This window comes from Falco biarmicus, chromosome 4, assembly GCF_023638135.1.
Source record: "Falco biarmicus isolate bFalBia1 chromosome 4, bFalBia1.pri, whole genome shotgun sequence".
NCBI classification, from domain to species: Eukaryota; Metazoa; Chordata; class Aves; order Falconiformes; family Falconidae; genus Falco; species Falco biarmicus.
In genome coordinates this window covers 99853173-99866456 of record NC_079291.1, presented here as the reverse complement: position 1 = coordinate 99866456, position 13284 = coordinate 99853173, and the positions used below count along the sequence as shown (strand labels likewise).

Sequence of the window (13284 nt, the reverse complement as noted above, 5' to 3'; positions counted from 1 at the left end):
TCCACGGAGGATGTGTTCCCCTCGGAGAGATCACAGTCTCATATGGGCTTTAGTAGCCTCCAGAGTACATTCCTCTGGGACACTGATCTCCTTGATGGCAGCAGCACACCATATTTTAACCCCTGTAAAGCAAAGATCAGGTCTACAGCCTAAAGACTTCTGAACTCCCCAGGCAATCTGCACATGGAGTTGAACCACTGAGTAACACAGGTGCAAGAAGGTTACCACCCACGTACAATCCTACAGCCCCACCGTGAAGAATAAGCTGTAGGGAGAGATGGAAGCAAGCCCTGCTGGCAGCACACGGGAAGCCTGTTATAGAGGCATGCAAAGGTACATTAGTGTTCTACAACAGTGTTATTCAAGAGGTGTTTGGGAGATCTAAAGTCCATAGGAAAGCAGTAAGTAGTAATTAGCTGGATACTGTGCACTTACACATAGCTTGGGAACAAACCAGCAAAGGATATGTGGTAATTGTCAGAAAATACAGGGAGGGGAAAGAGAAAATAATCACTGCACTTGGCCAGATAATTTAGGAAGTAAAAAGGCTCTTAATTCCTACAGATTTTGAGACAAGTAAAAACTTTGTATCTTTAGGGGATCCAAATTTGCACGGACTGGGTTTACTAAGGGCCATTTCTAGTGTAGCAGCCCTGTAGATTTGGATTCCTTGCCTTCTTGGAGGTGTCTATGGTTCCCAACAATCAGCATGCAAAGGGCTTAGAAAAGTACAAACAAACCTTCAGCCCAGGTTCAGCAACACAGTAGCTGTTAGACTAGTGATCCAAGCCTCTGACCTCTTTGTAAGTTCAAACTTCTTCAATACTCCCAAGGAAACATCTCCCCATCCCTGTCACTGCCTCCCACCCCCAAGGACGGGGACGACTGCAGTCCCTGCAGCAGCAGTTCTCGCTCCCCACCTCACTGTACTTGAGCTAATTCCTCTGTCAGGAAGTGGATATGAACATGAAAAGCTTGTGTAATTTAAGTAAGTAGTAAAACATCCAGACGAAAAGATTATTCAGTACATTAAAACATAATTACGGCCAGTTAGGAAGTTAAAGCACAAGGATAATAATTTTAGAGAGAGCAGTACAGTTTGGCTTTCAGCACAGCACATGGCTGCTGTCCATAAGGACGACAGCAGACAGAACTTTTAAAAAAAGGATAGAAGAACATTCAAAGGTTGGAACATTTGGCAGGGGGTAGCTCCTTGCAGTTATCATGTTAAAACCTGCATAGTTCGTATCACCTATGAGTGCAATTCTTAAGATGGTTTTTCTCAACCTTAAGAACAGCAGGAATCAAAGGCTTAAGAGAAAACAGAAAGATCAACAGAAAACAACCCACACCACAGTGGACCACTCACCACTGCACTGACTCAGGCAAAGATTAACCAGGAGCAGTTTACAACCCCAGCCAAGCGGGACAAGTGGTTCTGCTGTTCCAGGAAAAAATTAAGTAAACTAAAATAATCACTACTTAAGGATGACTCAAGTCCTCACAACAAGCTCCCACCTCATCAATAATTCAGTCACTTCAGAAAAAGCCAGTGGTGTGCCACCACACTCAACAGCACACCACTGTCCCCAGAATGCTCAGGTGTGCCCAAGGAGACAGCTTCCCACAACATTTCCACACCAAGTCTCAGCTTCTGCAGCATGCTAAATTTTACCATGCCGATGCCTTCTAAGGCATCTAATCAGGACCATCACACTACAGATACATTTAGCCATCAAATAAAGCTTAAAGCCCTTGCTTTTAACAGGCAAGCCCCACATCTCTCCACAGGAAATTAGCCTTATTATTAAAAGCTTGTAACTAGGGAAGAAGATAGACACGTGCCTCCTTTTCCCCTTCCCAAAGCAAAAACACCGACACCAAGGCATCCAGGGGATCATACAAGTTTTTGTTCAGTTAATGAAATATCAGCCACAAAATCTGCAGAGAAGCTCAAACACAAACCTCAGATATGCATCTCACAACCCACTCTGAACCCACTCTGCTCCCTTGTAGGAAAATTTAAAACAAAACCAAAAAAAAATTATGAAAGGTTAATTAAGCCACAAAACAAATGAAGACTCTAGTCAGAAGTACAATTACCTCGGAGTGCCCTCCACCGGAGGAAGGTCTGCAAGAAGTGCATGCTCTTTTTTCTCAGTCCCAGAGGAGGTGGCAGCATTAGCAGGACCAGGTCTGCTCCACCGCTCGCTCACAACTACTCCGGCATCCGAACCTCCTTCCACCCCTAGCACTACCCTCGCTCCAGCCTTAACGAAGCGCACCTGGTCTGCTCTCCTGATCACTGATGTGGAGTCCGGGGTTTCTCTCTCTCATTCTCTCTCCCTCTCCAAATAAGCAATTAGCATGAATAATTACAGCTCTGATAATAATACCCAGCCACCTTTGAGCAAGAGGGAAAAGACTGTAATTAACTCTTTCTTAGGGATCAGAGGAGGTTGAAATAGCACAAGCCTAATTATCTTCTTCTAGGACGCCTCCTGGCTACTGAGAAGCTGCCGAAAGAGTGAGTAGCAAAGGTCAAGTAACATCCTTTTAGAAACCTCTCCATCCAACCCAATTTTATGTGCCTGCTACCCAAGCGGTCGTTAGATGTGGAAATTTACACAAGGGGGAAAAGAACCCACAGCTTCCCCGTTGTGTGCTTAATCGGCAATGGGCCGTCCATCCACAGACTGCCCGCAGCATTATTCCATGATGAATCTTTAACCACTGAGGACTTTGGAGCTGTTCCCCTGCCCGGGAACATGTTGTGGCAATATGTGGGTCCTCCTGTACACGAAGCAGAGCCACACCAGCAGGAGGGTTGCTCCCACCAACCCTGCCCAGGAGACCTGACCCCAAGCTGGAGAGAGCACCGATGCTCACCCTGCAAGGGGCTCCATAAACCAAGCGTAAAGGCGCAGAGCCTTCTTCCTGCCCCATCTCCCAGGTTGCAAAGCCAGGGGAAAAGCCACATAAATAATGCAAATGAGGACTCAAGATCAAATCAGGTGGGAAGCTGGGGTGAGCATGGTTAATGTGCCTTTGCATCAAACCAGCTTCATCCAGTTCCCCAAGCGTCTCCTGGCAGGCAGGTGGGACAGACACACATGCACAGCCTGCTCCCAGTTCGTTCCGAGAAGCAAAATGTACTACATGCACCACTCCAAAAAGGAGTTAAAGTGAGCTCAGAGACTGAAACAACAGATGCAACAATTGCCCCAAATTCCCCAAGGCACTGAAAGGGGGCAGGGTTAGATCGTTGCTATAACATGCTCTCTTCATGTTACCAGAAAAAATTATTAAGTTATTACACAATCTTGTCATGCTTTATTGCTATTGCAGTGTCTGGAGATGTTATTAGAGTGAGCTGCAGTGCAACAGTCGGGTATGCTGCCCTCCAAACACTCCAGTCTCTTATTAAAAGAGCACACGTTCTGTTAATATCTCCTCTCCACTGACCTGAAATGTTTAAGAGTAGAAAAATTAGTGTGTTTATGAACCCTTATCACTAGCCTTAGAAAACCTGCTGAAATTTTTATAATTCTCCAAGCACTAAAGCATTAATTTTTATATTTCTAAGATTCTACATAATAACTCTTTTATTTATGAAGTCCAGGTGCTCAGGGCACTGCAGAATATAATAAAGCATACTAAAATACAATAAAGTATTTATTTAGATAATAATTTGAGAGATTTAATGATTTTGTAAGTGGGACTTTACCAAGATGTTGCATATAATGTGTATTTTAAACTTCCTTACTTCATATAGTCTTTAATTACAGAAATATCATCTTTTTTTGCTAATTTCTTGAAAAATGAGAAGGTAAGCATATTTGCATAGGCAGCCTGAATCCCACAAGTTATGATGTATGTTAGTTTTCCTGTAACATGAGTAGTTCCACGATAGATAGTAGACTGCTACTTAAGTAGACTAAACAATGGTATAAAGTGAAGCTTATACATCATGACCCAGCCCCTGAAACAGTAACTATTAATAAAAAATATGACTAGTATGGCTCAATGGTTATGATATTGGGCTCTTAAAATGCTGTTTTGTTGTGAAAAAAAACCTACGCCTGGGCTACCTACACTTACAGCACAGCCCAACATAATTCCAAGAGCTGGTTGAGTTTGGGGAAAAGAAGGAAAAAAAAAAAAAGGCATTTTAGGCTTGAATTTTAGTTTTACTCTGATCTAATTGCCAGGGCAGTGAGTCCAGCTCTGCTCTGGATTCCTTCCAGCTTACGCATTACCCTCAGCATCTCTGACCCAAGCGGGTTATTTATGTGCTATTAATGGACACTGAAGGTGGAGGCACACACTATGTTTCCAGTCAGAGAATCAAGACGTCATTCCCACAAGCTGTATCTGACCCCAGGGATGGGGAGAACCTCAGTGGTGCTCTGCACCACGACAGTGACAGCCTCCATCACGCTGTGATGGACAGTCAGGGCTCACAGGGACCCACTGCCATCTATCTGGGAGGTGTTTGAGGTCTTGGATCTTCACATTGAAAGCTTTACAGCGAGGGCACATGGGCAGAGGACACAAACCCACATGCCTCTGCACTCCATATCTGCACAGGGAGCCCCAAAGAAGATTTTGCATAGATTTACACCAAAGCACAGCCCTGGAAGGTCAAGCAAAACATCCCCAACGGATCTGACAGGGATGAGCCATTCAAAAATTATAACCTATGGGGAAACTGCAGCACAGACAACATCTGGAGACAGTAAACTGGTCTGCAGGCAGGGGCTTGAGCTTTAAAAACAGACATGGGGACATTCAGAGGAGTGCGGCTTTGTAGCTCCATCATCTGGCTCAAAGTCTTAAAGATGCTATTTGATTAACACCTTTTGGTTACTACTGAGCTTCCTAAACAGCGAGTGAGTGATGCAGCCTGTTGCAGTCTGCTCTATACACTCAGTACCAGCTGCCTTCGGGCATTACTTTGCTAAAAACTTCCAACGCTTTCAATGAACATGTAGCAAAATCATTAATCATGATGACTTCCCGACAAATAATTGCTCTCCCTGGCTCCTTTCCACATCGTTGTGAGTTTCCACTTAATTTATGGACTCTAATAAAACAAAGTAACCCAGGCTAATGCTTCATCAGCTTCCTAAACATAAAATAATCAGCTTTTCCAACACCTTTGGTGGGGAGGGGAGTTAGCACTATTTTACAGACTTGAAGGAAGGGTGGCTCATCCAGCAGCAGGCAGGGAGTTTGCAGTGGCGCAAAGGACATACTCACACCTTCCAAGTCACATTTGCAGGGCTGGGGCACAAGCACCAGCTCCCAGCCCTGCTACACTGGGATGTGCCTGCTTGCCCCTCAGCACAGCCTCCCACACGTCCCACGGCTGTGCAGGGCACCTGCCACAGAGGCGCAAGATGAAAGGAGAAGGATGCAAACATCAGAGGAACTGGGGAGACCATGCCATAAAGAAACACAGCTAATTCCTTCCTAATTATTCAGACCTTAGGCCTCGCCTTACCCAGCAGTGAGGCTTCAAGCAGGAAGCACAGCAGAGGATGCTCAGGGAGGGAGGAAGGTGCCTTCCAGAGCCAGGAGGACTTGCCAACCCTCCCTGGGCCACTAGCTGCATATGGTCCATGGGCCCTGATGCCCCAGAGGGCAGGTGGTGGTTTGGGTGTTGCAAGCATTCAGCTCACCCATTCTGAACCACAACCCCAGTAATAGCAACTACAGCACCCACTGGGCACAAGTTCACCCTACACCCATCCACACACACGCACCTAACCACAGCAGCGTGCTTGGGGGGCACCCCATGCCTGCCCCACCACGGGCACAAGGCACTGCTACGTGCAGGCGGATGCCGGAGCACTGGGTGCAGAGAACTGGCAAATGTCTTTTCAGACATAGCCTCGGAGAGCAAATCAAGGCAAGATGCAACACCCCCCAAAACCAAATGGCTGGAGAAGATACTCCCTGACGATTACAAAAACTTGGATTGAAAGCTGCTCAAAATGTATCTAAAAGGGAAAGGGGCTACCAAACCTGGTATGTCAGATAAATCTCTCTATTGACGTTTGCCTCCAACGTGCAATTCTTGTGTTTCACTGCACCTGGAGACAGCGCTGGCCCCCTCTGATGTCTCCCCTTCACACCAGTACACGTTGCAGTGAAAGGCTGTATTTGGAGGGACAGGGCACTCAGGGACAGCTCTCCCCACTGACTTTGGCACATGGATGAGCTGGGACTGACAGCTCCCTGCAGGCAGAGCCCCAGTCCTTGCCCAGCAGCCATGGCAGGACCGCAGGGCGAGCAGCAGCCCGGGCGGCTGACGGGCTCTTTAAGCACCGCAGCACTGACCTCCTTGCTCTGTACTTCGAGGTGGCGGGAAGGGCTTGCAGGAAAAAGCAAAGAACTGTGAATCTCAGCAGAATTGGGGGTTGTGCTATTATACCCCAGTACCGAGGGAGAAGACTAAATAATTAATCACAGAAGCAACTAAGTGTTAACAAGCTGAGCAGGATCAAACTGCATGAAAGATGCAAAGCCCCTGCCCTCTCCCTCCCCGCCTTCAATGTGCTGACAAGCCTCATTTTAATAACTTTACTACCGGAGTCGAGAGAATATGCCACAAATAAAATAAAGAGATCCCAGCCCTTGATTACTTGGACTTGTACTGGGGATCAGCTTGACACCTCCTTTGCCACCAAGCATGGAACCAGTTCAGAGCCATGTTTTGCACTGGGAAGAACTGTGAGAGCAAGGTGTCCTGGGCTTTCGGTGTCACTGCAAGCCCAAGTGTGCAGGCAAGGATCTTCTGTGTGATGTCACACACTCTCTTTGTGGTTTTAAGGGAAGGGGGGGACATGCATATGGAATGGAAAAAGCAAACAAATAATGCTGCTTCAGTGCCATCCCTACATAGCACAGTCTGACTATGCAGAATTGAGCAGCGGTGTCCAGTAAACAGGAACCGGTGAGGATAACAGCCTGTGCACAAGACGGGAAGGGAAATACATGAACCCACGTAATGCCTCTCCTGGATGTTCTACTGAGTCAGCCATGCTGAGGACAAGATATTTCAATCATTGAAATTTTGTATTACCCTGCACGCAGTATATTCCTGCACAGACTACAGGGCTATAATATACTACTAGTACTAAGACACAACTACACGGTACCAGTATCAAAATGCATACCTCCCCAGCACACCACACACCAGACCCAGCCAACCCAGCATAGATGCTGTGTTACACCAGCTTGCGACGGAGATCTTAATTACTAACATCTACATCGCAGTCCCTTGACCTATCTTTATTAGGTTTTTTCCATCCTACAATGAGAAAAAGTTGTGCCAACTAGGGTGAAAAAGACCATTTGGACTCCATTGTGCCAGAAGCTACAGCAAGAAAAACTCAAATATATTTTCTGCTTATAAAGCACCATGACTTCCAAAAGGGCTTTGAGAAGTTAAAGTGATAGTCAGGCAATAGGCAGAGTTCTGCAATCCATCACTCAGATGCTACAATCTAAAGGGGAATAAGCATCCTGTTTAATGGCCCAGAAGAAATATATAGGATTATGGGGTATTTGTACACAGTTCAGGATACACGCACACACCACCTTTGCAGATCCTCTCCAGGAGTTTGTTTTGGCTCCAGTATCTTTATCCTGTAAAGTCCAAATAGGCTGATCCCTACGCAGCTGAGTGTGAGAAGATAATTCAAATAAGACAGCGAGATGGGCTTTTCTAAAACATCTGTGTGATTGCAGGGCACCAGCCTCATGAAAAGACTGATGTGCTGAAGCCAAAATGATGCTTCTGAGTATTCCCTGTAAGAAAACACAGAGCCCTCTCTTCTCCACCATGACATCAATGCAAACTTTTGTTAAACTAAGGAAAGTCATAATCTAAACCAATACTCACACTTAATGCGTTTCCAATCTCCAAGAATTATTTCGTAATACTACAGGCACCAAAACACCCATATTATCTTTAATCCCGTGTATTTTATCAGACAAACACAACGGACTGTGAAATTACCTCCTCCGTCTGTACCTCTTACTAAGACTGGAAGAGAACAAAGTGGTTTTTGCAGGCTTCTCTATCCAGGTATGAAAGCCACAAGACAGCAAGATTTACTCGGGACAAGAACCCTACACACAACAGAATACTGCAGGACATGTTTGCAATTGCAAAAGACGATACCACAGCATAGGTTGAGGCAGAGAGCTGAGACATGGTCAGCAATTCAGAATTTACTCATGCACTTGCTGACTAGCAGAGGCTTTGCTACAACACTTTAATGATACATGGGCTGAATATTTTACATTTCTGTGCATAAAACCTCACTCAGCCAGAACGAGGTTGTGTCCCTGGTGGTACACCATTTACATCAAAATCTCCCCCGCTTCTCAGCATGACTTTCATGTCCCCTCAGCATTTAGACAGCAGAGGCATATGTATGTGTGAGGATAGACAGGAGGGAGAAATATCTTTTTTAAACATTCATTGAGCTGGAAGTGTGGAAGATGCCAGCACATGAAGGGTTGATCTGATGTGGAAAAGCAGCTCTTTGAAAAGAAGGAACTGAACACCAAAACTGGTTCAGTGCAGCTAAATTGGTCCCCTAAGGGCCAGTGGTAACAGAAACCTTCAGTCCAAATAAGAACAAGTGAAATATTCAGCAACAGCATTTGATGCTTACGTACAGGGGGAAAAAAGTGGTACAGCTATTGCAAAATGGAAGTATCTGTTACTCCAAGCTACAGTAGAAGTGGCAGATAAAGGGAGGGGTTGGCAAATACTGTGGGTGTGGCAGGGTTCTGGCAACCTGGTGCTAGTAACTGCAACATCTCCCAAGAACATGGCTAAAGCCAGCGATGGAGATCATCCCACTGGTCCCATCACATCAACCCCCTGGTCAGACTGGTCATTCTGGGCTCCCTCCCGGCACCACAGCTCAAAGTCACACTTCCGGCAGTGGTGGTGGGGAGACACTCAGCATGGACCTGAAATGGGTCCCCAAGGAGCAACCACAGAGGATCCAGGTTCTGACCCATACAGGAGTAGGACATGTGTGAATAAACTTCCTCCTATGAGCCAAGGCCACCTCTGGAGATCTTTAGCTTTGATAGAATATCACAGCTCTTTTTGGGGAAAAGGCAGCATTGGATGGACAACCTTACTTAGACCCAGCTCGACACTTTAAAGCTTCAAAAGGCCCAAGCCAAATCAGCAGTGTCCAATATAGAGTTTGAAAATAAGCCCCTACGGAAAATGGGTCTTGGAGCAAATCCCAGGCCAACACTGTCACAGTGTCCTTGAATTCAGTACCACGGCACATGTTTACACCAGCCACCTGATGACTTTGTGTCTCCGCCTACCTCACGGGTTTCATTTGTCTCAATCAATCTTCTTGGCTCCAAGTGCTCCACGCCAGGGCACCTGGGGCCTGGATCCTGCCTCCACAGACAAGTGAGCCACACACCAAAAACCAGCATCTTGACACACCCCCCCTTCCAAAAGCAGGACTGTGTGACACGACGGTAAAACAAACACGGCAATGGGCTTTCTTTCCACTGTTAATACCTCCGGGTCTCTTCACGTGCACCCCCAAAAGCTTTAAGGCTGATAATATCCAGTCCTTGGGTTGAATGCCATCTGATGCCCAGAAATGGGAAAGGGACCAAGCTCTTGTTCTCTCATGGGGTATGTCCCTACACAGTACTGGGAGCAGGAGCCCAAGACTGCAGCTCATCCCTCTGCCTTTAGCAGCAGTAATATGGATATCCTGCAGGGTCAGGGGCTGTGCATGGCTTACTTTAGCCCCAGAGGTTCCCAAAATCAGGGTGGACCTTGCTACTGAGGCTTTAACCATCAGCACGTCTGCTGTGCTGCTTGCAACCCAAATCCAGCCTCCTCCACCGCACCAAGTGATACCACCTTAGTCAGACACACAGACAAAGCCTGAACTATATCAACAAAAGCTCAGCTCTTGACTGTTATCCAAGAAAAATATATCCGAAACACTGCAATCACTTTAATTTATCCTGTGAGGGATGTTTGAATTGCTTTTTGTTGTTCAAATCAGTCTGTTTTATCCCCTCTATATTTCTTCGGGTTTTCTTCCCAGAAAGGAATGTATAAAAGCAGGTGCCCTAGTACCTGAATTTCTTGAGTCATTTTAATAGCTGTTATTATGATCATTGCTTGAAGACAAAACTGTAAGCAATAGCTCTTTCCAGGGCAGGAAGGGAATTCATCAGAAAACACGAGAACAGATTCAAAGAAAGAAAATGCATAAGAAATGAACTGCTCAGGGAAGCAATGCTTTCCTTACGGGAGAAACACAGACAGTGAATCATTACTGTTTAAATTCCTTGCTTTCTGAAGACGTCTCATTTTTATGAATGTTCAACTACATATCATAGAAACAAAAAGGAGTTATTTCTTCCTGTTTTGCCAGCCTGGACTGATTTTGTCAAAGAAAAGACCTTGCCGGTATCTCTGCGATATAAGACCACAGGTGTTGCTAACACACGAGGACAGTGGCTGGTAAGTAAACTAACTGGCTACTATTTTATTTTCCAGCTGGGATCACTGAACAGATACTGTATAAACTGATGCTCAGTCTTGGAGCCCTCACTTACAGGCAGAGGAAGAATTACTTCAGGAAGAGACACCTGTGCTATTGGAGTTACATCTCTACGTGCATTTCTTCTCGCACCGGCAGCAGATCTGAGGGGGGAAAGATTTTTTTGACTTGCAAAAACTGATTTATTTTTTTTTCCCCTGTGATGATACAGAGGTTGTATGTATCATAGCTGATAACCTAAAATCATCTGAGATGCCAATTCCAGCTCCAGATCAAAATCAGGCACATGAGGGATCTGAGCTGCAATCTCTTTGCTCATGCGAATGTCCTGACCACCCAGGCATTGCCTGTTTCTCAGGGAACTGTCTCTTTCCCTTTAGTCTGACTGTGGTTAGAAAGCTCATTCTGGTCTCAGGAAGGAGTTTCTAATGGCATGTATATCAAAACACTACAGATCCTGCTGACCTCTGGATTCTGACTTTCCCTTTTAACTAAAAAAAAATATCTCAATTACCTCCATGTCTTGGACCACTCACATGGGTTGCAATAGACCTGGGAAGAAATTAGATGGGGAGAAAGACACTGCCTTCCTCGCTGCCAGACGTAGCAGTTACAATCCTAACTTCCCAAAACTTTGAAAGATATGCAAACATATCTCAAGCAAAACAAGATATAAATAATGACATATATATATATAAGATATAAGTAAAGAATAAGTAACAGACAGATGGACCGTAAGAACTATGTGCAAATCTTTTTACTGAAAAAGGATGCTATATCCTCTTGGTTACATGCTGGTCAGCAGAGTAAAAAAGCTACATCTTTTCCCAGAAAAAGCTGAGTCTCTGGTAACTTCATGTTTAGGCTGGGGTACCTTGGTGAAAAGTATACTCACACACAGACATTTCAGTAAGTTTTGGGGTTCAATCGCTTTATTCTTTTATTTGGTGTTTGGCCCCAGTGCAATGGATGATGATCTATCCAAGGCAGCACAGTCACAGCAATAGCAATAGTATGAAGCAAACTGCTGCAAGACTCTGGACAAATGTCCAAAGCACTCATTTTCTGCTCAAGCATGTTTTCTCAGTGGAAAAAAAGAGTGTGTGTGAGAAGAAAACATTATCTCATGACTCTTCCTTCACAGTCCAATGCACTCCGATGAGAGAAGGGGAGTATTTGTTGTGAAGACAGACCATTTATTTGAAAAGGCAGTTAGTTTTCCCTTTGGTTTTGTGTTTCCTGAAATAGATTGTAAAGAAGGAAATGCAGACAGATGTCTTGGGGATTGATAAATCATGTGGCGATTTTGTAAGGAGCACAACCCTTCCCCTGCGCCCTCCCACTATCAGTTATTACGCCCTGAATTACACACTGCCATTGATTTCCACAGCTTTCTGTGATTAATCTGGCTATACTCCATAAAGCAAAAAGAGCAAGGAGAGAAAAGGAAATAGCTCATAAAAAACTAGGTTACAATAACCCTCAGGATCCAAGCAAAACCATGAAGAGAAAAGTTCAGCGCTAGGCTGCCAGCCTGGGCAAGGACACAACCCTGACTCCAGTGTTGGACCCAGAGCCTCAAATGCACAACACGGAACACTTAGAGAAATGTTTTTATAAAGCCCTAATGAAAGAAAACAATGGAAATATTTCACAACCACCACCGAGGACTTAAACCAACGGTGCTATTTTCCTTCCCCTGAGTACGGTGGGATGCAACTAGCTCCTAGAACAGAGAGCAAAGTGAATGGAGGGATCCTCTCCAGATCCCATCCCAACACACTCTGCAAGGAGACAGATCGCTCCCTTTTACCCAAGCTAAACGAGCTTAAGGTACCAGCATAAGGTACCAGGGACGGAGCAGAAAGCTGGAGCAGCACTTCTTGTTATTAGCTAACTGTTGCATTAAGAGAGCAGCTGGTGACCACCACATTTGCTGGAACCAGTAGAAAAATGAACCACATTTTAGCCAACAGCACGAGCCAATGTTGTTTAGCTTTCTGTTTTGTAACTCATAAACCCGTCTTTTTTTGGCCAGATTACAAAAATATAAATTAAAATACAGAGCTTTATACTTCGCTAATATGTAGCCTTGTTATCATCTTAGGACTCTACCTGAGCCAGAACACTGAAACCTCACTTCACATGATTTTTGTCCTCTCACTCTTACGCAATGCATTATTAAGATATTTTGTTAGTTAATAAAGCTATTTCATTTTATCCATTACCATTCAAAGTTATTCCATCAAAGTATGAAATGAAAGCCTAGTTTCTTACCAGGTATTTACACTGAGACAGGACAGAAAGCCAAGATCTGCCAGCAGGGCTATAGAACATCCTCTACTAGTAACATCAGTCTGTAGGTAACTTGAGTTCCTGCCTTTCTAGCATCTGATTTGGGGATTTAAGATAAAAATAAATATAATTTTGTAGTTGAATACAACAGAAAGTAGTTAAGGAAAAAAAATCATTTTTACTGATAGGGGGTTATAATTTTGTCTAGTTGCTTCAGATGTCACACTGGGGGCACAGAGAAGCCTGGTGGGAGCCCTGAATTTTAAGACTTTCACAAAGAGGGAAAACTGCATTATACAAAGTTTACTGAGGGTGCCCACGGGGTGATTTTAGACTTTCAATTCTATCAAATTTGGGTGGATCTTCACAATTAAAACAAAAGTACTTCCTGCCACACTGAGAGAAC

At 44.8% G+C, this 13284-nt stretch overlaps 1 protein-coding gene across 4 annotated transcripts in view; it reads right to left on the bottom strand.

The window, feature by feature from the left end:
- GRIP2 (glutamate receptor interacting protein 2) overlaps nucleotides 1-13284 on the bottom strand; it is a 285003-nt gene that overhangs the window by 110702 nt on the left and 161017 nt on the right. The window contains exon 1 of one of the 4 annotated variants that reach the window (XM_056337726.1): nucleotides 2104-2578. The exons of the other annotated variants lie outside the window; for them this stretch is intronic. Coding sequence (XP_056193701.1) covers nucleotides 2104-2182 — 79 coding nt within the window. The 5' untranslated portion in view covers nucleotides 2183-2578. Of the gene's footprint in view, nucleotides 1-2103; nucleotides 2579-13284 lie in introns of those variants that run through there. 4 annotated transcript variants of the gene reach the window in all.